The sequence below is a fragment of the Mercenaria mercenaria genome, chromosome 18 (genome assembly GCF_021730395.1).
Source record: "Mercenaria mercenaria strain notata chromosome 18, MADL_Memer_1, whole genome shotgun sequence".
NCBI lineage: Eukaryota > Metazoa > Mollusca > Bivalvia > Venerida > Veneridae > Mercenaria > Mercenaria mercenaria.
Window position 1 is genome coordinate 29105383 of NC_069378.1, and position 26671 is coordinate 29132053.

A 26671-nucleotide genomic window follows, 5' to 3' on the forward strand; every position below is an offset into this window, starting at 1 on the left:
CATAGTAGCATCCTAGGAACAGTCTTGTTTTTGATATTATAGCTTTTGTTATAATAAGAGTGGATGTTTGCTTAGTGTCTTAAGTCAGTCAAGTGTATTGTTACATGGTATTATAATCTATGATATTTATAAATTCTTTGATGTCTAGAGTCTACAGCTTCCGTTATCATACATACTGCGCATTAAAGAACTTGCATCGTCATTTGTATATTACACTATCCTTCAAAATAATATTGTAATTAATGTTACATAAATAGTACGCATTGTAAGTTTATAACCAAAAATATCAAAATCGTTGTTGCTTTCACGTCGTTTTTTGTTGAAACGTCTAGGTGGTCCGATCAACAGAATAGAGAAAAATCTACTGGCGAAACAACTGCCTAAATTGCTGTAATGATTTTTTTTTTGTATAGGAATCTCTCTCTACTATTTTTACTAATACAATTACGCTAGGTTATTTTGGCTTATTTTGATCAATAGGATGAAATCCCTATCGCCTCGTTCACTTAACTGTAATACAGTCAAGAAGATAAATTAATCAAAGTATTTTGTCTTTATTTTTCCATGTGGTAAATGTTGAAGTACAGACTCGGCTGATATTTGAAAAAATAATGAGTCGAGTTGTATTGAGAACGAATCGGGAAACATTTAATTATGGAGAACGTTTACAAGTCTATTATTAGTCTATTATTCCGTATTTAGTACAACCTTCTTATTTATGTCACGAACTAAAATCTTATTGCTAAGACATCAATATGTTTCAACGCTTTTAAAATTCCATTCTATTTATACTAATATTTTCTAAGCAATATACCTTTGAGCTATTTACGTAAAAGCCACATAAAATAGACATTTTGTTACAAGATTGAGATCTCTACTTATCAGTGCAACTGAAAGACGTAAAAAAATAAAAGTTTGGTTTTGGTGATATCAAGTAGATAAAGATTCACAGTTTAAGTAGGTCATTGCGCATGCGCTTCTGATGCCGTTGTATAACAGAATCCTGATAGACTGGACAATGATTATGATTATGCTCTTAAGAATGCAATTAGCCAAACCGTTTGAGTTTTTGTAAATTGACAGCATGTTTGGTCTTTATCAAATGCAGTTTTATTAACACATTCTTGGACTATTTTTATTTCTTTAGTCACTGTAATAACGACAAAAGCCAGTCCATGTACGAGATTTTTTCAAACAATTGATTGTAAGATCATCATACTGGACAATAACCTATAGAAGAACTACAGCCACAACTTTTGAAAATAGAAATTCAAAACATTAAATATCAGTGTCTAGGCCCAAGTCTACCTGTAGATCTGCCTGTCACGTGTTTGATAATAAGAAGAAAAAAGGCCACTGTCCCTGTAAATGAATCGAATGTAACCAGTTAGCTTGGTCACTCGGTCAGTTAGTGAGAAAAAATAATGAAATATCATTCATGTTAAAAAAAAGAATATATGGTAAATGAGACAGAAAAAAAACACCAGGTATTTATTTAAAGACTAATTATTTGTAGAGTAATCAAATTTTGTTATTTTGGAAAGATACGTGTATGCATTAATTGAAACTACAAGTACACATACAATAAAGCTTAGAAAATATCGTACACTTCGGTACATATTATTGTATTTCTCCATAACCACACATTTTTTTATTCAGGTGACTTCTTTCATTATCCATGTTTTAACTACCTGAGAAAACTAAATGGAACATCTGGTTCCATCTCGCCATAAAAAAATAATCAGAACCTCCGTGTAAAATATATAGGATGTCTAATTGAATTCATCTATCATTTAATACCTCGATATGAAACGGAGAAAAAATCTAAGAAAAAAAAGTTATGTGATATTTTAAGCTGGATGGAACTGGATTAAATTGTTCGGGTTTTTGTTTTTGTTTTTGTTTTGTTTTTGTGCATCCATTTGTGAAATTTAAAAAAATGATTATGGTAAGCCGATACAGACAAAAAATTGAACATTTGAAATATTTACAGTCTCGAAACTCGTGTGAAGAAAGTGAAATATGTAAAAGAACGAAAACTGACTCGGGCTGTTTTGCATTAATGTGTGAATTTACATAGTCGCAATTCAATAGTAGTCTGGGATTTTATATGGAACTTTGAATTAACAAATTTTCATTCTTGCAATTGCTTAAATTGAAATGTATACAAAACCAGCTGGATATCTTTTTATATATACGTACATACACATGTCCTAATTACGTAAGGATACAACCTAATTTCCCCACAAATATTGAAATTCTTATGAATTAACCGAACTAGAGTACTGTTTCTAAAAGCAAATGTATTTGTGGGATCTTTGAAAGCATTATATGAGCCGCGCCACGAGAAAACCAACATAGTAGATTTGCGACCAGCATGGATCCAGACCAGCCTGCGCATCCGCGCAGTCTGGTCGGGATCCATGCTGTTCACTTTTAAAGCCTACTGCAATTAGAGAAACCGTTAGCGAGCAGCATGGATCCTGACCAGACTGCGCGGATGCGCAGGCTGGTCTGGATCCATGCTGGTCGCAAAGCCACTATGTTGGTTTTTTCACGGCGCGGCTCATATCCAGCATGTAAGACATATGATGTGCATATGTTACATTTCAAATCCTAACATCAGCATGGCTTCCAGTTTGAAGTTAGTTTGGCTTCGAAATGAGATAAAATGTACGTTTCATTTATTGAATATAATCTGACGAAGGAACAATTTATTTGTTCAATATGTTTCATATGGAGGCATGGAATGATCTAAAAGATTGATGTAGACTTTGTGGAATATTTATGGATTGTCGTACACGAAAAACCTGTTCAAATTATTAATGAGTTTAAGATTGAGTAAACTTAAGACTCCAGCTGAATGACTTAACTAATCAGGGAATTTGAAGAAAGTAATTAAAACTAAATTATATTGATTATATGAATGTTTTTATCCAACTGGACAATACTTTTTTCAAGAGCAGCTTCCTCGTATTATGGCAAATGTTTTTAGATTTCTTTAACATTACTCTTGCTTGCTAGCTGTTGAATATAAATCAAAACAATATCTTGATGAGATTATAAAACATGCTAGGTTGTAACAAAAGGCCTTGTATTATCAAATTATACGAATGTATAATATGATTAGATAGGATAAGTAAATGTACATATATTATCAAATAGTATGAGTACATATATTATCAAATAGTATGGGTACATATATTATCAAATAGTATGGGTACATATATTATCAATCAAATAGTATGGGTACATATATTATCAAGTAGTATGGGTACATATAAATGCTGTACAATAGAATTGTAATGTACCTAGAAATGCGACGCACAACAGAAATGTAATTTACAATAGGAAAGAAATGTACGATAGAAAGAATTCAGCTGTACTTGATATTACAATAATAAATTCTCAATTAAAATGATATTGATTGACGAATTTCAATATGATTTATTTTCTCAAATTTTCGAAAGTTGAGTTATGTCCCTTTAAAACTGCGTTTATGAAGTTCAGTCGGAACATTGAATGATCGCTCTTTAAGAGATACGTGTAATCTTATCACTTTTATATAAACAAATTCAGCTGAAGAAAAACACATAACGGGAGGGGGTCTGCATACACCTTATCATTCGCGATTCTTTTAAGTGAAACTCACGTCTGTTTCTCAACAAAATCAAATTTTAGACATTACTTAAAGTTCATTTGAAAAGAAAAAAAAAACGTGGGTTTTTCTTGAAATAAATACTCGTTACCATGGTTTTAAGACTATCTTTCATTAGGTTTCTTAATTAGAAATGATTTTATATCCCAGTTTGATATGATTAGGTATGAAAACTCTGACGTTTGTCGGCAACATTTTGATACATGGCTTATTTCATTTTGATATTTTTGAAAGCACAAGATTAGCTGGATTAAGGAGTCAGAATATTGAACGTGTTGAAATTGTTTTGAGTGTATTTTTAACAAAGCCCCAAATGAGGAATTGCCAAAAAGCTGTTGTTCCGGTGTTACGACATACTTTGAAAACTGCGATTTTATAGTTGTATAGTACAGTTAAACTATTATTTCCATGTGCAGTTATTAGATGCTTGAAAATAGACGTTATGTTGGAAATTATGGTAACATCAATGTAACTTCTGTGGATATTTCAGACTTCTATGGATGTTTTAGATACAAGACAAAAACTGATGAACGTTCAAAATATGTAGTGGAATAAACGTGTTAATTTTCAGATATAAAATATATACGATATTTTGTCATATTGCTTGATAGCATGTGGGCGAGATTAAGACAAAAATAGCTACACGATGCTAAAAATAGTCATATATAAAATGAATATAAGAACCTTGAACGCAATATTCGTGCTCAGGAAAATACAACACAGGTGTTCATTTTTTTCGGACCATTCACCTTTTCGGATGCGTAATGAATATAATAGATGATATAATAAATGGACATTTGTTTACAAACGGAGGCATTGTTTGACAGGAAGGATAACAAAAATGCATTATCATAGAAATATGTAAGTATAAACAGCCCAAGAAAAATATACGCACCTATTTTAAGCATACTATAGATAAGTTGCTAATGGACCCAGATTGGAAGCGCATGCTTACCAAGTGGTCGCAAGTTTGATCCCCAAACAATCTCTGAAGCAGCTCTTTAAGGGTAAATCAAATACATATGAATGTATTTCTAATTGTTTCCGTTATAAAAAAAGTATGATTGTGTCTAAAATCCTTTCCATTTCCACTCAATTGTGTAATGTCAAGGGAAGTAAACCACTATAGATATCACTGCTTGCAAGTACTTGCTTAAGGCAAGAGTTGTCAGTCTTTGTGGTCACAGCTTTAAAATAAATATTAAAATTTCAGTAATTAACAAAACTTTCATAAAATTTCACGTTTATAAAATCATTTGCGGTTATCTGAATGACTTAGAAATCAATTTCAAGACATTATTTGATGTCTTTCTATCTTTAAAAGTTTTAGGTTCTATCTCTACATGTGATTTCCATCACAATTTGACAGAATACAATACGTATTATGGCATTCGTTGCCTCCTTCCACAAACCCCGGCCCCAACCTACACCTGGTTTGGGTATCAGTTACTTGCGAGTTAGTATTATTCAAAATCCGTCAAGACGGATTTTATTTAGCAGCCACATTCCTATATTACTATGGAGCAATGGCGTTTGATTCTTGATATAAATCCTCTACGACTACAACAGATTCAACTTCTATAATGACTTGCCAATGTTCTGTAGAGAAAAAAATATATCATATGTTATAACCTTGCTGTAATGAAAGACATATCAAACCTATTGTCTGGAATTTCTGGAAAAGTATCTTCATACACGTGATGTTTATTTAGCTTTGATCCCCTCCGGTGCAGACTCACTTCTAAGTACTTAATATCATCAAAATATTTGATTAGAATGCTCTTTATACATTATAATCCATCTGGCAATGATATATTGAATGTTATTTATCTTCTGCACACATCTACAAGGCCATAAGAACAATATATGTGTTTCTTGCAACCAAACCAACCCCTTGCTCAATTGTTTAGCGGAGAATACAAAACACGTTTAACGAAAACTTGCAACTAGCGAGGGATTTACGAGACGCCATCAAAGACATAAGCTGGCTTCAGTTACTTATCCCAAAATGTTTCTCACTAGTAGCCAGGTACATTCATTTATTTATGTTTTGCCTTATAATATTATATTCGCATTAATAGAAGACGGATATTTCAGTAGGAACAACAGTTGCCCAGATTTGCATTGATGAGGGCCAATGAAATCTTAACATATGGAATGCATGATTAAGACTGAAGATTCTCTCGGTGCATATTTTCTGCGATTTATAAGCACGAAACCTGGTATGTTTATTACAAATAGTACGAACATTCTTTCAACGAATGTTAGAAGCGTTCAGAACTATTAGCATTGCATTAAGAACAACAAGCTGCACAAATAATTACAAAGTGTTATTTTTATGAGGCGCCGTTCGAGAGTTTTCTGCACCAAGTTTTGAGCCTGGTTTGTAATAAAAAAAACCATATAGAATCTGCTAGTACTTATGTGAACTATTTGTTAGGATTCCTTTTATTAAAAATGAACAAATTAATATAATATTACCCAAAAGCGGGAATTTATTTAAAGAACAATCTTCACTACTTAAATTAAGACTGCGCTTTCATTGAAAATATTCACACATGTTTCAATATGTAGAAAATACTGTTTATTGCATCACTCCCGCAGTAATGTAGGAAAACTTTGAACCATGTAAAAGTATGTTAACTTAAACAATATTTATGTGAGATCTGTGCTTATTGCATAAATGTTGCTATCTACAAAATGTTTATATATTTCAATAAAATGTTCCACTCATATACAGTGTGAGCGAGCTGTTTCCTATGTAAATTTCAGATATTAGCGTTCTGTTATGGTCTTGTCACACCTTTCAGCTGTAGACGAAAACAGTATTTTCCAAACAGTATTCTATATAGCAGATAGACCTGAAGATATGAGAAAGCTTGACTTTAATTCCTTTCTGTATTATATCTATATACACCGTTGATACTATCTGGTTATACTGATACGTATCAATATACTGATGTGTATCGTATATCCCATATACATGCATATGGTCACAGTTGTGCTGCACTCGCCCGCTTAGCTCAGTAGGGACAGCGTTGGTCTACGGATCGCAGGGTCGCAAGTTCGATCCCCGGGCGGGGTGTATGTTCTCCGCGACGATTTGATAAAAGATATTGTGTCTGATATCATTCGTCCTCCATCTCTGATAATTCATGTGGGGAAGTAGGCAGTTACTTGCGGAGAACAGGTTTGTACTAGTACAGAAACGGCGTTAAACCCAAAACAAACAAAAACAAACAAGCAGCTGTGCTGCAATAGTTTTGTTCTTCATCTTGCAATTTAGGACTTTTAAAGCGCCTTATCTAAACCCTTAAAATTGATTCATTATGGTTTCCGTTATGTATAAGATATAAGTAAGAAGGTGGTATTTTGGGGGTTCTGCACGAAGCATGGCTACCGCTCATATTTGCATTATGTTGTACAGAGGTTTGGTCGTGAGAAAAGAATATCGAGTATACGTTTAGCCGTTCGTTACACCGTTAAAAAGATAAAAAAAAAAGGTATTTTCATTTTTTTAAACGTTAATTTAAGCTTTACGTTGCAGGTCTTTTTTCGTTGTAGCGTTTAAATAAAAGATTTTGAGAAACGTCTACTTTTGACAGGAATAAAAGACAATAAATGATTTTATATAATAATAAAATTAATGAAAAATAGGAACAAGTAAAGAGGCTATGATTTTTTTAATTATGTAGAGCGATATGGACGAGGCCATACTAAATTAAATCTTTGGTTAGCGTTTTCGTAATTTTTGAAAATTTACTTACCAGGCAAGCAAAAACAACGGAAGAGCCAATAAAAACACAAAACTTAGGTTTTGTATCTACTCCATCTTACTTGGCACAAAACTAAAGGTGTTTGATAACGCAGACACAAAATACAAATTACCAGTTAGAAAAGCATACACCATTAGTGAAACAAACACAACTAGAATCTTAAGGAAATTGCTTCAGTGTGGCCTTTTTGACATTTTTTTCAACTACAACTATCTGAAAACTATGTCTGTCTGTTCTTAATATTCTGTTGTTTGTTTTTTAACATTCAACTGGTTGTTTTTAACGTTTTCAGAAATAATTGTTTGGGTTAGTTATCTGTCAGCTGAAAGCGAATCCTGTCGAGGAAGCTAGAAATAGATCCAGTTTGGCACGGACTTACTTAAAATGATTTTTAGAAAAACTAAAAATATCAAACAACAACAAATAATAAACAAAGTATTTGCACAGTTTGTCCAAGTCCAAGGTAATATGATTATAAAATTTGAACGGAAATGTAATGTCGTGATTCATTCATTGTAGACATATATTGCTAAATTAAAATGCGTTCTCTGTCGGTTGAGGTCACTGCTCAATGTTTGTGAAAAATATTACCATTTGCAAAAGAGTCTGTATATGATATAGATATATATGAGCCGCGCCATGAGAATACCAACATAATGGCTTTGCGACCAGCATGGATCCAGACCAGCCTGCGCATCCGCGCAGTCTGGTCGGGATCCATGCTGTTCGCTTTCAAACCCTATTGCAATTAGAGAAACCATTAGCGAACAGCATGGATCCTGACCAGACTGCGCGGATATATATCATGTATTCTCAAACTATGCAGCGCCTCCTGATGCACGAGATGGTCGAGATAGTATAATCTAGGGAAAGTTATCTATCACAATCACACAGGTCTTATATCCAGCAATCTTAACATGTCAATCACACCATTAATTGGCAGCGGAAATGATACAGCGCTTGATTGCCAGGCCATAGGTGAATGTTGTCTGTCATGTAGCCAAAACATTGGTGTCGTGTCCAGAAAATCGCGTTAATAGCCATTCCTTATTCTTGGTTAGGACGTCTTTTTTGACAGCCGGTCAGTTACACTTTCAAGCTTTCCTAAGGGGTAAGGCAATTTTATGTCTTGAAACCCCCAAAAATGTAGGAAGTAACATTACGGTCGAGAACCAGAACGTATCCTTTAAATGTCTTATTTCGTGAATGTTTGTGAGGACTATGATGTAGCAAAATAATTTTCCGGCCCCTTGATACAGTAAGAAAGGAAATTAAATGAAATTTTTGAAACTTGATACTTTTATTTATAAGGAAATGTTATTAGATTGAAAGTCTAGCAAGCATACATAATACATCTTGAAGAGCACGATACTTGTGTTTTATACTTTTATATATAGTATACCGTGAAATAGTTAAGATAGCATATATTTTTCATATTTGTAATATAATATATTGTGTTTACTGATAATTACAAAGTACATGTGTAAGCAGTTCATATGTATTAAAAGTTATCATTATGAAACGGCGCAGGATGCGTGTTTCCCGTAGCCGTGAAGTTCAGGTCGCTGACTTGAAATCACTTGCCTCTCGCCTCTGCGGGATCGAAACCTCGCATGAGGTAGATTACTATTTCGTGTGAAGAAGCCAACCCAGCTGGCTCTCGGAATGTTGGTGGTTCTACCCCGGTGCCAATCTGTGCCCGGAAGGGCATTTGGAGTCTTCCTCTACCATCAAAAAGTTAGACACCACCTCACTACACAGCTGAACAGTCATTAAATGTATATACCTTTCATGTAAGTAATTGTCATAAGATTATTATATTGTATTTCTTATTGAAAATAAGACACCGGCTTAATGAAAAAGAGAGTTTACCCTTAGAAATGATTACTGCGTTCGTTGTAACAGAATTACATGTAATAGAATTTTAAGAACAAATCTCAAAAGGAGGTTCCTGTTTCCATCTTGTTACCATCGTTACCCTTTTTCAAGAGTGTAACATTATACGGTTTATCTTATAACTAATTTGAACATTTTCTTCTTTGAAATTCTGCACGACTGACAAAGCAAACTACGCACTTACTTTACTTACGCAATTACGTAACTTGATAAGTATACTAAATCACAAACAGATGCATATAACTGCTAGCACGTGCATTGAAATGAATAAATCCTTTTTATAAATATGAGTAAATTTGTAAAGAAGCTATATAATGACGTGGCAAGATAACGGAAGTGACGAAGCAAAATAATTTAAAACATCAGCATCGAATTATTAAAGTTAAACTTTGTTCTTTGCATAATTTTTTTTCTGGAAAGCGAGAAGAATGGCAAGTTTTAATATTGTATCAAACGGTTCGTTTAATTACTGAATTGTTTTTGTCGGGAGGAAAATTCCTTAGAGAAAAATCAAGAAACTACAATAAATTTTCAGACAAAAATAGTTTTATAGCCAGCAAGCGTGCTAATTACACAAAACTCAAATGTTATGCACATTGTTATATTCTTAATTACAAACAAAAAACAATTCTCATCTTTGAAAGAGTTACTGTGCCTTCCTTAAAGGTTTTTATATTTCAATTAAAATGACTGCAGCATTACAGCACAGCAAAGTATGTTGTTTTCGGATAAAAAAAACAAAAAAACAAAACAAATAATAATGATAATAATGCACATATAAATCTTACCCTCGTATTTCTTCATAAAGCTTTATGGTATAATAAGCGCCTTATCGCAAAGATTGGAGAGTTGTCTGTATCATTAGACGCTCATAAACGGACGATTATGGTGATATACCATTTCAATTATTTTTTATAGACACGCCGATCACATTTAGGTCATAGAGCGACTTTTCCAGCTTTTGATGGTGGAGGAAGACCCAGGTTAGGGTTCTCCTCCAGGTATTGTTTCAGACATGAGCGGACACCTGAGGGAAGCCACCGATCTTCTTTAAGGCGCCTGGATGGCCGTCACACATCAAACACTGGCCGGGTGGTTAAGGTTGTTGACTTCGAATCATTTAGAATAAACCGGTCAGTAGCACAAAATATGAACCGGTGATTTAAATTACGAGCCATGTAATGGTCAAATTCATTTTCTGATTTGAGAGTTTTCTCAGAAGATGCCAGCAGCCAGCCACTACACACTTTTTAGCATGGCACTTACCGTCCTACGTAAAACAAACAATGCATTGAATAAATAATTGATAAAACTAACTTTTGGTTTCGTTCCAAAGTGCACTCAGAACCGTCTCATAGAAGAGTTATCCACTGATAAACAGCTTATCTTACATTGATTTTTGCGTTTCGTATTTTTTTCAGAAAAGATTCTTTGTTGTTTTTTTTTTCTCTTGCGTTATTTTCAAGTCTTAGAGTTAGAAGCAAGGCTCACATGTATAGAGATCTTTGTATGCCGCCAAAGTCATGCTTTGCCGGCATTTTCCGCTTGTTTTTATCCGTTGTGTTTTATACTTAATCTGGGTTGGTTGGAAACATGCAAAATGTACATGAAATATCACATGTATCAAAACAAGAGTGTTATTGTTTATAATGGTATTCTTTTATCCAAACGAGATAAACTTTGAAATATAACTTACCACTTTAATGGAAACTGAATGTATGAATGAAGGACATATTTCCAAGAAATCAGTCACTACCTTTCTGGAGCATTCACCACACGTTTGATTAGAATTGAGTTGTTAAGAAGTTCGAAACAAAAAAAAAAGGAATTCATAACATGCTTACAGGCAGATATATCTACTGTGACAAAGGACAAATCAGATCTTGTTTCTCGTCATTTCAGATAAAAAGCTCTTTAATTCTGCTTTTCTAAACATGTTGTTCAAAAGCTTTCGATCTTTTCCGTTATCTCGTCAAATATGATAGCGACAATAAAAATCTTATAAAACAATGACGTTTTTTTTTTTCGATAGAAAACAGTTACTGGATAAGAAAAAAATCTTAATTATTCTCTTTTTTCAGTCTCAGTAGTATAGAATTACATCAATGATTGCTAACAACGATAACAATAAAACAAATACCTTAAATATGCTAAAAATTAGAGTCGATCATGAGATAGACACATTAATCAAATGTTGTAGACGATAGATCTAGGTCTGCTGTAAGACATTATTCGATTCCATTTGTTTTTTTTTTTTGTTTTTTTTTTTCATGGACGACTGTATGTATGATTTGATGCGAAACATGTACAGTTTGGTTTACACGTTGATCATGTATGAGAGCTGCAGTTTGCATACCATCAAGCACACTAAATTAAACTGTCTTAAAAGAAATGAAAACGACTTTTATACCGTATTAGTTCATTGAAGTCTCACAGTAAAATCTTTTGCCGTTAACAGATCGATGGTCGCAGATGTGCATTTCCATTACATTTTCTTTTCACAGCCTGTGACAAAAAAGCTCGCATTATTATTAAATATCGTAACACATGCTGCTAACTCTACGTACATATATATGTACAAATCAATGCATGTTGTTGGCGTTTATTTGTTGTTATTTTTTGTCTGCTCATTTAGCGGCACGTACAAATCTTCCTTAATGTACATTACATCAAATACACAACGGGTTCGAAACCCAAGCGATGTCATCCTCTCCTACATCCATAGGGACCAGTACATGATGTCTAATATAATATCTAATACTTTTGCCTCAGCAAACAAAAGTAATCAAATTATATTCGGCAGAGATTTCGGGCTTCTTATTTATATCAAACTCTGTATCTTTAGTTAGTTTCAACAGTCTTAATTATTCTTATCGCTTTCTGAAGTCTTTAAAATCTTTCAGGAATTTCCTCTATATAAAGTTAAGTATGGTGTTAAATTTGATTATGAAAAATTATTTCAAGTTATCGCGTTTGTTCTAATCTAAGATGGCAGCATTTATCGCATTTCAGGAACGAAGAAAAGGAGGAAAATACAAAAATTATTACATCAAAGAGATTGAAAGCAAGCTATAATTAACTCGCACATACATTTAGATGATATGTAATCACCTGTTTGAGGCATCATATAGAAGTTATATCAATATAAAAACTTATATTTAGCAACTGCCAGACTATCTTAAAGAAAGATTTATTAATTGATCGGGGTTTACTTGTATACTCTTGTGGACATATACTTGAAATTCATTTCCAACAATTATTTGAAAGACCCTACATCCATGACGTAATATAATTACCATCGAACAGTACAATGTTTTTCTTAATACTATATAAGTGAAGGTACCTCAAAACAAATAATAGAAATTTCCTACGCCTAGCATGCACTTTTGACTCGAGCCGAACAAAATTTCGTAAGAAACCGTGAGTAACCAAAGATTTCCCCAAGTCAAACATATTCTTTAACCTCTAGCCTGCTAAATTTAAAATGGACTAGTCCATCATTCAGTTTGGGTGATACCATTTATTATTTAAAGGGCTGTTCACTGGAAACTTACTGACTGAATAGCGAACAGTGCAGACCATGATCAGCCTGCACGAATGTGCATGCTGATCTTGGCCTGCACTGGTCGCAAAGGCACAACCAATTGCCGCCAGCAGGATAAAGGTTAAGTCAGACCCATATTTCATATAAAACCATTGTTTGATTGCGACATATTTCACGTTATCTCCAAATAACATTGCAAAGATGACTAGGAGCCTATCAATAAAATTTCTCTTAGCCTAATAGATTCCCCAGTAGGCATCACATTCTATGTACATTTAGTTTATCAGCAACATTTGTTTTGAAAGGAGCCTAAGAAACTTATAACAAATAAGAAAACATTCTTTAGCCTAATAGATTCTTTAATAGATCAACTCGGGTCATATTTCTCATTAAAGCGCTGTCTCATTCTACAATATTTCATCTATCTTCCCCAGCATGCTCCTATCGATTATATATTACACTCCGTTTCCATATGTGGCAGTAGAATTATAAGGCATTTAATGGAAAATATTGTAAGCTGATATGTAATTTATTTATCCTATGTAATGCGATACCGAAGTCTTTACAAAGTAAATTAATGGTTTCAGGTGATGCCATTTTTTGCATACCCACTTTTAGTATAAGACTTTATTGACTTCTTAGAAAATCATACTTTTATTAAGTTAATAAGACAATAAGTCACATGACACGCATTAAAAGGTATCTTTGTGGCATCTTGCTTTTTTTTTTGTTTTGCGTCATTATTTAGTCAGGATACATTCTACCTGGGTACATATCATTAACACATGATACGCTTAAAATGTGTACGTTTTACTTTACTTTTCAAATGCAATTATGCAAGTGCTCTTTTCTATAAAATCAAATACATGTAGGCAGATCAGAAATTGTATCATTCTTCATTTTGTATCTTATGTGATATTCATTTTATTCATCTTTGCAAAACAGTACATCTGGGCACTCTTCAGAATGTTTAACGTGTTAATTTAGGGCGTTATATATTGCAGTAACAAAAATAAGTCCTATTTACTTCGTAAAATGTAATTCATGTCAATGTATTCCAAAACCAGCCTGACCTGTACCGCGACTAATCTGGTACTTGTGAAGCGCAATTTGAGCTAGCACGTAATTACAGTTTTGTGACATGTCAATAGCGCAGTCGGTAAATATGTCGGACCTAAAAAAAACGGCAATATCGCAGCATTGATCTTGGTTCATATTTTCACACCTACACATATATTTTAGTTTGTTTTATTAATTATATACTCCAGTTACGACCAGACACCATTTCCTTTAGATGCAGGACAATATCATTGATCTTGGTGAAGTGTGCTTGGTTTTATAATTCAGCGTAACAGCTGGTATTTGAAAACGGTTGCTTCAAACCAGCTTATATTAGGTCGTGCTTAGTTGCAATATCAGTCTACTTATTCAAGTATCAATATTTTCTCCACATTTGATTGCTGTTTTTATAGTATTTTTTTGTGCTAAACAATGTCGCAGATATTATATTTCTTCAGCAAAATAAGAGATTGGCCTACCACGTGATATTTAAAACAGCAAAAAAGCTTTAAACCCCAACATCTGTCCCATTTCGAAAGTTATTGCTTCGTTTAAAGCTTGTTAAAATTTCTAAATATTCACGAATAATTGGTGCCACTTTTACGTCAATCCATTTATTTTCATATCCTTTAAGAGGGCGAAGGAGAACAGTTAATTATTACCCTAGTGAAAAAATTCTGACTGCCACGAGGCACAAAGTGAAATAGCATCAATATAAACATCAAATAAACTAAAACTCTACTGGGACCGAACAAAAACATATAATGACAAAACCGACTTTCAAATACACAACTTTGATTTATCTAGGGCTAAGGATATGATTGAACCAAATGGAAAATCAATATTATTTTGAAGAAACACTGGAAGCACATAATGCAGAAGTTTTGTTATGAAGCTTTGATTTAGTCTAAGCCAGACCAACATTTGCACAAGCAATAACTGCATATTTGTTTTACAGTATTTGCAGGCCGTACAAAGTAAAAAATTACTACAGTGTTCAGTCTTTAGATAATGGTAAAAAATAATGTTTACCATTATAAAAATATAACTCCCGAATGACACATTTAATCACATCAGTTAAATGCAAAATATTGAAGAACCCGTAGATATAGTAGAGCCTGACACGAACGAAATTTTGATTTAATTAAGAGATAGATAAATACAACTATTTATCAATGTGCCCGTTGAAGAAATATGTTCAACGCAACGTAAAATACACTAAGAAATTGAATTACACATCCCTTCGTTTCTGGTTTGTGCTCTGCAACATATATGAAGTAACATAAGTATCTACTTTTAAGTTACGAGGCAATATAATCGTATATTCAGGTTAGGTTATATCTTGTTATTTCTGCGCCAATGGCAATTTTGTTTAATTTTATCATATCTGAATATTTCAGTATACTAAATGATAAGCTGTTATTTCTTCAACAATGACCCTTTTGTATAATTTTGTCATATCTGAATATTTCAGGATGTTATTTCTAAGATAATGACAGTTTCGTTTTATTATCATATCTTTATATTTCAGAACAAAAATGTGGCCTGCGATTTCTGCAAAGAATTGACTATCTGTGTTTAATTGTGTAATATCTGTTTTTTCAGGATGGATTATAACCTGCTATTTAATATACATTTTCGTTTGATGTTGTCATATCTTTATATTCCAGGCTGGAATGTAGAATGCTATTTTTGTATATTTGACGTTTTTGTATATTCATCCTTGTTATATTTATATGTTTCAGGATGGACAGTATTATTGGGTCTGTAGGACGGGTAGCTAACGTCAAAGTGCGCAATGATGACGATCTTGTAGACCGACTGAATCATCTTTATACAACCGGCATCCTTATCATCTTCACCGTCGTCGTTAGTGCCAGACAATACGTCGGCGATCCTATAAGGTATGTGTGTAACCGTTGATTTTTGATAAATCGACCTCAGAAGTTTCATTGGAATAAAAGATAGCTCAAACATAAATGATCCCTTTTTAAACATTGAAGCTGAAAATTGCCCCGTTTACTCATACTTGCATCTTACATTGCAAGCATCATAACTTGATTTGCAGTATTTGGGTTGAATAACTCGGATGCTAAAATTGATTATCGGTAACATATTAATGCGAACTCAGATGTTACAGTTGCAACACGAAACTAAGATAACTTGAAATCGGATTTTATGGTGGAAGTTAAACAGCGACATGATGGTAACGCGAACCCCGACGATACATATGAAAACTAACGTGAAACAAATGTTTCAGTTGAATTATAATATTAGGGTTACCTGAATTTGATTATTGCAGATTATCATAGTTGAATAACGACGTGCGAGCTCTTATGTTACAGTTATATCACGAGACCACAATAAACTCGGATGTTACAGCCAAATAACGATGTCTGGTAAATGTGGGTTTTCATGCTATAGCTTAAGTTAAAACATTTTGAGTTCAAATAATCTGTATAGCGGATTTGTCTTTCTTTTACTTTTAATTGGGTTTTATTGCAAGAATTTTAATCGTACAAGAACGTTCGACTTACTGAATTTCAAATGAATTTTGATTTAAGTATTGTTTATTTCAGATCGATTTTAAAAAATAAAACCACTTTTAAATAAAGGTGATGTAATTGTCTTGCCAAAAAGCATTATTAGTGTTTTGGGGGACATGGTCTTGATTCTAGTGGGATTCGTATCAATTTTTTTTGCGACCGGATGTCCTTATGGCCACTCACTTTATATGTATAATAGCTAGTTTTGAGGAGTCGCACACGGTGAAATGACATGTAATAGAATATAATATAGTTGGCATATTTCTAAAATGAAAAACCCGACAGAGATTCATCGGAAACATTCTACACAACCCCAATGAATTTCTCTGTACAAAGCCTGCAACTAACCTAAGTATTCCATAGAAGACAAACACGTATCAATACATAATTCAGAATTATCGCAGATGAAACAGAGTCTGTAGTGCAATAACTAGACTATTATGGTATTTTAATACCTGCTGTTTCTTTGAAAAAGTCGGCATAATAGGCCAATGTTAGATGTTTTCAGACGATCCAAGATGCCTTAACGTAAATCAACATTTGTACAACATAAGCAATTCGTTTTTCGAAATGGATTCTCAAAAATAAAGTAAAATATGTCGTTTGGGAAACAATGATAGAAATGATAATAGAGTTTCAATTGTATTTACCATGTTGAGTACATAAGCGCTTAAATGTTTATTTGATGTTATAATGGGAAGTCGGGTGGTTGTTCCATATACTGTGAAATCATTAATTTTCGTGGGGGACTAATTTTCGTGGATTTCGTTGTAGAGTCAATCCACGAAATTTAATCCCAACGAACAAATAAAATTCCCATTTATTTTATGTTCAAAAGTTGAAATCCACGAATTCAGATCCCCACGAAATTGCCGTTTTGACCAAAACCACGAAATTTCATGCCCACGAAATTAAATGATTTTACAGTAATGCATTTCGTAAGGATATGACTGTCTTTGGGTAAATGTAGCCTTTGATACCTTGTTTTACTATTTTTTTTTTGCAGAATATGTTCTTTACACAATGTTTTAGGTAAATCATACATTTTGTTTCCAGGTTTTAAACTTTGTCATTTAAAGATTGCATTTCTTTATCACTGAATACTTAATTATTACATGTGTTCTGTGTAATATTTCAATTATTCAATGTGGCAAAGACTTTTTACTATAAATGCATTGGTACAAAATTATTGAAACGCACCTGTAGTTAGAATGACTATTTTCCTTTTTCTGTTAAAATACACAAATTCCTAGTATATTATTCTTAAAGCCCGCCCGCTTAGCTCAGTAGGTAGAGCATTGCTCTACAGATCGCGGGGTCGCGAGTTCGATCCTTGGGCGGGGGCGTATGTTCTCCGTGACGATTTGATAAAAGACATTGTGTCTGAAATCATTCGTCCTGCACCTCTGATAATTCATGTGGGGAAGTTGGCAGTTACTTGCGGAGAGCAGGTTTGTACTGGTACAGAATCCAGGAACACTGGTTAGGTTAACTGCCCGCCGTACATGACTGAAATACTGTTGAAAAACGGCGTTAAATCCAAAACAAACGAACATCATTTTTAAAGCTTTGACAATCTCATCCTTTTAGGTTTGAGCAAAGGTTCCACACTTAACTGCATACAAGTGATCAGAATAAAAAATAGAAAATCATAAAACAATGTTTTTATTAACCTCTCGATTTCTGCTCATAAAAGATAAATTGTTAAATATTTGTAAGATCTTACTAAAATGTGCATGGATGCTTCTAATCCAATGCACACATACTGTCGCTAGGGATAAGAAGAGAGTGAGAAAGACTTGGATCGCTGCCACATTTTGTCTGTAGCATCCAACGCCTCTCCTCTATTATGTTCAAACTGAACCCTCCCTTTGCACGTACGGGTTGCCAACTGATATACTGTGAAATCATTAATTTTCGTGGGGGACTAATTTTCGTGGATTTCGTTGTAGAGTCAATCCACGAAATTTAATCCAAACGAACAAATAAAATTCCCATTTATTTTATGTTCAAAAGTTGAAATCCACGAATTCATATCCCCACGAAATTGCCGTTTTGACCAAAACCACGAAATTTCATGCCCACGAAATTAAATGATTTTACAGTACTTTGAACAACTGAAACGAATAACCCGTTCACGAAATTTGTCAATGGCATTCTGGGACAGCCCTGTATCCAATACTTTTGTCAGCAGTTCAGAGCGAGTGTTAAATCTCAATCACAAGGTTTTCCCCATTAATTTGAGGCTCTTCATGAAGCCTTGCCTTATGACCCTACAATGAACGTCCTTCACATGTCTTCAGATGATTCAATTTTAGACTCTAAAATCAAAAGAAAATAGTTGGTTGCATAGATTTATTGAATACGCTAATCACATTAATTGTCTTCTTCAGATGTTGGTGTCCCGCAGAATTTCCGGGAACACATGTGGACTATGCGAACAATATATGCTGGATCTCAAACACATATTACGTACATATAGAGGACCCAATCCCGTTAAATATTCACGAAAAAGAAGGGAAGGAACTCAACTATTACCAATGGATTCCTGTGATGCTGTTAGTGCAAGCACTTCTTTTTTACTTGCCATGTATAATTTGGAGGTTATTAAACGGACAGTCAGGAATAAACGTTGACAGAATTGTCTCCCTTGCTAGCGATGCACAGTATGAATCACCGGAAAATAGGGTCCGGACTATAAAGTACGTGGTACGGCATTTAGACCGTTGCTTAGACAATCAAAGAGAAAGTAGATCCACTTGCTGTGTATCTATACGCCATTTCCTTTCCGCAAAGTTATCCATATTGTGCGGAAAGAGATATGGGAACTATTTAGTCGGAGTATATTTTCTTACAAAAGCATTTTATATCGCAAATGCTATAGGCCAGTTATTTTTGCTCAATGAATTTTTAGGCCAAGAATTTAATTTATTTGGATTTCAAGTTATGGAAGACTTGATAAATGGAAAGGAAGACTGGACAGCAAGTCATAGGTTTCCACGAGTGACACTCTGTGATTTTCAAATCAGACAGTTCAACAATCTTCATCGATATACCGTACAATGTGTTCTTCCTATAAACTTGTTCTCAGAAAAGATATATATTTTTCTTTGGTTTTGGTAAGTATCTTGTTATTGTTTACCTCTCTCACTTACCTCATGTGGAAAAATTGTCATTTACTTGCGGACAACAGTTCAGTACTGGTACAGAATCCAGGAACACTACTGAAAAAAAGAAACTTTTGAAAAGCGGTATAAATGCACCACCATCTTCGTCGTCATCATCAGTATCCAAAAAAAATAGTCACATTCTAAAAAAAGATTTTGCTGAATAAATATTCATGCCGTATAAACTGTCGACAAAGAAGTATTTACTTTGCCGGCATTTATTAGTATTTAACGATTTTACGGAACATAATATGTTTTTAGCTCACCTGAGCACACAGTGCTCAAAAGTGAGCTTTTGTGATCGCCCTGTGTCCGTCGTCCGTCAGTCGTCCGTCAGTCGTCCGTCCGTCCGTCCGTCGTCGTCAACAATTTGATTGTTAACACTCTAGAGATCACAATTTTGGCCCAATCTTAATGAAACTTGGTTAGAATCTTACCCTCAATAAAATCTTAGATGAGTTCTATATTGGGTCATCTGGGGTCAAAAACTAGGTCACTAGGTCAAATCAAAGGAAAAGCTTGTTAACACTCAAGAGGTCACAATTTTGACCCAGTCTTATTGAAACTTGGTCAGAATGTTACTCTGAATTAAATTTTGGACGAGTTCGATATTGGGTCATCTGGGGTTAAAAACTAGGTCACCAGGTCGAATGAAAGGAAAAGCTTGTTAACACTCTAGAGGTCACAATTTTGGCCCAATCTTAATGAAACTTGGTCAGACTGTTACACTCAATTCAAGTCTTGGACGACTTTGATTTTGGGTCATCTGGGTTAAAAAACTAGGTCACCAGGTCAAATAAAAGGAAAAGCTTGTTAACACTCCAGAGGGCACAATTTTGGCCCAATCTTACTGAAATTTGGTCAGAATGTTACCCTCAATAAAATCTTGGACGAGTTTGGTATTGGGTCATCAGGGATCAAAAACTAGGTCAAATCAAAGGGAAAGCCTCTTAACACTGTACAGGCCACATTTATGACTGTATCGTCATGAATCATGATCAGAATGTTTATCTTGATGGTCTCAAGGTCCAGTTTGAATCTGTGTCATGTAGGATCAAAAATTAGGTCACCAGGTCAAGTCAAAGGAAAAGCTACTTAAAACTGTAGAGGGCATATTTATGACCATATCTTAATGAAACTTGGTTAGAATGTTAATCTTGATGACCTATAGGTCCAGTTTTAATCTGGGTCAGGTGAGGTCAAAAACTAGGTTACTAGGTCAAATCAAAGAGAAAGCTTGTTAACACTCTAGAGGCCACATTTATAACTTTATCTTCATGAAACTTAGTCAGAATGTTAATCTTGATGATCTTTAGGTCAAGTTCGAATCTGGGTCATGTGGGGTCAAAAACTAGGTCACCAGGTCAAATCAGAGGAAAAGCTAGTTAACACTTTAGAGACCACATTTATGACCATATCTTAATAAAACTTGGTCAGAATGTTAATTTTGATGATCTTTTGGTCAATAGGTCAGGTGAGCGATACAGGGCCTTCATGGCCCTCTTGTTTGATTTTAAGCTCTGATTCATATTGGTAAATTAGCAATTATTTTGATATTATATGGAACACAAGAATGCTGGCTAGGTTTACAGACTGCTGTTTTTACCAAAGAAATACTTTCAAATTGATATTGATTCTATTCAGATAACTAAGACTAAACAAAACTGCTTTGTAGAATTTTATTCACCCTTCGTTTTCTTACTTTTGCATCTTTTTGCTTTTTACAGGTTCGTCTTTTGTTCAATTATGTCGTGTTACAGTCTTGCACACTGGATTTGGTACACCGTCTTTCCAACTGCCCGGATGCAATATGTCCGCAAGTTCCTTCGCGTAATGGACCGTATAGGGTCTGGACCGGAAAAGAAACTAGCTAATAGATTCACCATGGAATACTTAAGGCATGACGGTGTCTTTACGTTAAGACTTGTAGGCAAAAATTCAAGTGACATAGTTGTTGCAGAAATTTTAGCAGGATTATGGGATATGTATAGAACTAAAAAGGCTGCACAGATAAGAAACAACTCACTAGGAAATGAATTCGACGAGGCGGCTGAAGACGTCTGACTGTAAGAAAATCTTCTTCCGGTATGACACTTACTTCCGGTAGGACTTCTTCCGCTTGTTTCAAAGCGTATTCCAGAGATTAGGTCGTAGAATGTTATGGACAGAACGTTATCGAGGCAGGCCACATCCCCGGTCAAGCTTATATCTCTATGGTAAAAATTACGTGCCACAAACCCCCAGTTCGAAGTATGTTATACGTGGACAATCTGCAGGGAATGTTCGTACGGCAAACAGTCGTCCTTGGTCTTTGCTATGAGATACAAAAAAAAAAACAACGACTACTTCTATGCTCAACACTCCTAGTCACAAGATTGTAAAAAAGTGTTTGCGGACCAGTCTCAAAATGCAGCCATGTCATAGGTCAAGGTCAAATTTGATCTCAGAATCAACCTGTCAGATGCTGGTGTTTTGAGACTGGTCTTAAAACTGAGTGTTGCGACTTCGGGACTGTGTCCCAATATTTTACAAAAGAAGTTTGAGACAGATTGAAGAATGAAATATTATAATGCATTGTCAAATTTCAAAATTGTACTCAGTAATCAGATACTAGAGTTTTGGGCTTTATTCCAAACTACCAAACTAAATTTTAAGACAGTGAATTTTGAGACAAAAGTCAGATTTTAATCTTGTATTCAGTCGTTTTCAAAATTCGAATATCAAATCCTCGAGATTCAGCTTAAAGTAGTTTTATAACTCCAGAACCTGTTTTTTAGGAGCAAGCAGTCTTTTCAATTTAAGTTTTCAGTTTAATAACTGTGTATATGAAATAGTTGTTGATTTCTTTAATAGTATTAATCATTTTACTTTTATGAGATATTTATTAAACTTTGAAATGGCACATACACAGTATATCCATATTATGATCAATAAAACCTCTGTCAGGTGGTACAAATCACATTGAGTACAGACGTCATGAATGAATTGCCCATTTATAATTGGTCTGGTCCAGTTTTTGACCTTGATAGTTTTACCTAAACTCTTCAGCAAAAATATGAATTGGATATATCTTTAGTTTACTCAGATTATTTCTGTAAGTACATTGTATGTCAGTAATTTAGCATTATTGTAGAAAAACAAGAAACAAATCAGTGTGTTTGCACGCAAATATCCTAATTTTAGAAGTGATAGCACATGTCATAATCTTCACACCAGAATGTTACGTAGTGCAGATATTTTTGACAGTTTATATACTGTCTAGACGACTAGATACTTTTCTTTTTGTCATTTCTATTCTTAGCAAATTTTTATAATTGTGTTTAGACCTACCACGTTATACGCCGGTGTCAAAAGTAGTTCCCGTATGAGAGTAAATAATTCATTATATATCTGTGTAGAGGCAAATCTTGGTGAATTGAGGCGAAAAATCAAAACTGAAAACGACAACGTTACATTAAGGCCACATTTGATATTGCATTATTCAAGTAAAATTTATTCGCGGAAAAAAGTCTGACAATGGTCTTGTTGCTCTAGCAAATAAAGGAATTCTTAACGAGACGCTTGTGCGATCCTTTAAATCTTTATAGGAACACGTAATTTCTTTCTTCTTTTTGTTTTTTTTTTTCACTTTTTTATGCAGATAGTTACTTGTAATTTGGACGTGGTGCCCGGTAAGCTTTAAAGAAAAAGTGTAGCAGCTTACTTCAAATGAAAGAAAAATGTAACTTCTTCCTTGACATTGGAATACATCTATAGTAATGCCTGTCAACAGTCATAAACAAAATACAGTACATGACTATTATGCACAGAACACATGTATATCATTCAGTCTGATGCGCATGTACACGAATGTATGGGAAACATTTGTTAAACTAGAAGATTTCTTCTGTAGATTTTGAAAAGGCACATGGACATTTTAATTAAGATTTTATTGAGCGACATTAACTTCGGCATAATTATGCTTAGGACTACAAAGTAATTCCACACAGTCGGTTTCACACGGTAAACAAACGGGGCCCACTCCTGCGATAAAGACAATGCGCATAGTCACTTCTCTGACCCGCCGGTGAGTGCACGTCTCGAGAAGGCACAGGGCATTGACGGAACTAGGTCATAATTATATTGGCCTTTTTCTGTCTGTGTCCTGACTGAAGCCGGCGGGTGTGGCCCTAAAAGGAACCGTTTTGTGTGGAAGGAGCTACCTTCGAGGTTCCTAATTCCTACGCTCAACATGGGGTGCGGGAGGGGAGGGGCACATCAACTCTACGACGAGGGACCAGCGACTAACACTACCAGCCAGTTACCTGCGGCTCCAACCGCCCTTGTTAGGGCGACTTTCGATACCTCTAGTATTTGTCTTGCAACCACGTCTCTGTCGTTCATGGTCTCATTGGCCGCGGCCGAGATCAGCGTTTGGCTGGACTTTTTGGCTAATACTCTACGGAAATTGCGTAGAGGTAAATTTTCTTCACAACTTTGACTTCAAAAATCCTCTTTAACGGTATGCCTGGTGACATGCCGGGGGTCTATACTCTTACATAGCGTTATGCTATATTGTGCCTGAAAGGGCGGATGGACTCCTATTTAACTTAAACTGACTGACTGACAATGAGCATAGTACCTATTTTGAGAAAGATTAATTAAGATTTTATTGAGCAACGTAAATTTCAGCATTTGCTGCTTAGGACTACAAAATATTTCCACACAGTCGGTTTCACACCGATCATATTGAAGTCCCCCGACAAGGACAATGCGCGTGCACACCTGTTTTTAGAAAGACTGGGGTTTACACTTTTTCAATTAATTTCATTTGCAGCATATTGGTCAAAACTTATGTTTTTTTTGTTGTAAGTGAAACTTACAAATTAGCATAGTTAGGTTAATTGTACATTAACTTTGTTGTTGCCATGCAAAAGAAAAACATGTGCACAGTTCTATGCAATATGTTAATAACAGTACCGACTGTTAACTTCAACACGCTTTCATGCTTTAGTGATCGCGTTTAATGACTAATATCAGCTGTTCCGTCAATTTCCGTGCTGAATTCAAGATTTATTGTCGATCTGATTGTCTGAAGATTCCTTTCTAAGAGTTTTGGTATCAGTATTCGGGATATGGAAACAAGGTTTCTTTGTTTAGAAAACGAAACACTTGTTTTAATCTGTATTTGATCTATTTGACTGTATAGACAAACAGGAATAAAGAACATATTTGTTTGTCAGTAGAACACTTATTAATGTTACAAAAGTCCATACTAAAATGTAAATTTTATCTGGATTACAAATTTATGTTAACCAAATCAAATGCATATTATGTCGATTTTCCCGTGTCAACCTTATATGTATTTTAAACTAACACAGAGTGTATTGATTTTTTTTTATTTGGGATATTTATTTTACAAAATTCTTTGATAAATTACATGGCATAAATGCAGGTCATAATGATTTATCATAGAGCATATCTTAACACATTGCCGTCATTAAAACTATGCATGATTTACTCACATATGCATGTTGATACACACATTATTATATGCATATATATTCAGTTAATGAACATCAAGACATAATGAAGCCATTTTTTAGTTTTCTATCACTGCCATCTGTAATATACATATATTTACATATTGGAAAACTTAAAATAAAGTTAATGAATAACTTTAACGCATACCGCGGTATTTTCTAAAAAAAATCTAGAGTACAGTTTATAGACTTTATTCAATATTCTTGATATTTAAATGTTTAGATTCTTTTTTAAATATCAATCTTTGAAACATTTTGTAAAAGTCATTGTATTAATGTAAATATGTGCGAGCAGATATATCTTTCTGCGTTAAGTTTGGAAGTGACTTTCAATGTTAACAAACCCTCAGAGTTTTGTGATTTAGAAGCAGACGTTTGCATCTGTTTCGTGTAACATTGTAAAATGTGCCTCTCCAACATAACGGTGCCAAACCCCCAGGCTAATTTCATCATAGTTTGTTTACAAGACAGATTTGTTTTCGTTCCGTTTATTAGAACATTGTTCTGTTTGTTTGATTATAAAAGTTATAGTTTTATGATATTTTAAAGATTCTAGATTCTACATTTTGAATATATATATGTATATTTGTGAATGTAAATGTTTTCATCATAATTTTTGTTCACAACAGTATGATCATATTTGCGTTTTATGGTGATAAATATAAACTGTTGTTTATTAAGCTTTTGTGGACAGACATCTTTTTTGTTGTGTTTGAAAAACAGCAAGCTCCTCACAGCGGTTACCTTCCCTTGCGTTCATTATAACCGCTGCATTCACAAGATACCACGTGACGATAAGAAAGTCACATGACACTGCAAAATAGCGTGGACGCCAAAGAAACAAATTCCGACAGCCTGTGTCCAATAGATATTTTTGACAAAAGTCACTTCAGTTTGTTATTTGAACCATTATGTGCGCGAATATTACCATCTAGATGCGAATAATGCAATTTAAAAAAATAAAAAAACCAACAAATCTGGTTAAGCAACTCGTGACGGCAGTGATTTATGTACCGTAAGGGGAAGTAATCCTGCGGGGAGTTTGGAAAAACAGTAGACAAACAATGTAGACTAAAATACATGTCGGTAGTTTCTAACAGAAATCGACATTTCACGAAGTTGAAGTATAAATTCTGAATTTAACAAACATTGATTTGATTCTGTTCGAATTCTTTCACTACAATTTAAGTTGGGATTATTGAATTCGAGTTATCAATACTTGGTTGCGTACTTTTTTTAGCTCACCTGTCACAAAGTGACAAGGTGAGCTTTTGTGATCGCGCGGTGTCCGTCGTCCGTCGTCCGTCCGTGCGTGCGTCCGTGCGTGCGTGCGTCCGTCCGTAAACCTTTGCTTGTGACCACTCTAGAGGTCACATTTTTCATGGAATCTTTATGAAAGTTGGTCAGAATGTTCATCTTGATGATATCTAGGTCAAGTTCGAAACTGGGTCACATGCGGTCAAAAACTAGGTCAGTAGGTCTAAAAATAGAAAAACCTTGTGA

The 26671-nt window shown here is 34.4% G+C and overlaps 1 protein-coding gene across 5 annotated transcripts in view; it reads left to right on the plus strand.

Annotated features, from left to right (window-relative positions):
- LOC123538982 (innexin unc-9-like) overlaps positions 1-26400 on the plus strand; it is a 403290-nt gene extending 376890 nt beyond the window's left edge. For 4 of the 5 annotated variants that reach the window (XM_045323426.2, XM_045323428.2, XM_045323423.2 and 1 more), the window contains 3 exons: positions 15679-15837; positions 18873-19598; positions 21374-26400. In XM_045323426.2, coding sequence (XP_045179361.1) covers positions 15680-15837; positions 18873-19598; positions 21374-21710 — 1221 coding nt within the window. In that variant the 5' untranslated portion in view covers position 15679 and the 3' untranslated portion in view covers positions 21711-26400. Of the gene's footprint in view, positions 1-3666; positions 4520-15678; positions 15838-18872; positions 19599-21373 lie in introns of those variants that run through there. The other variant, XM_045323424.2, reaches the window with a different exon arrangement.
- Positions 26401-26671: the final 271 nt, after the last annotated feature.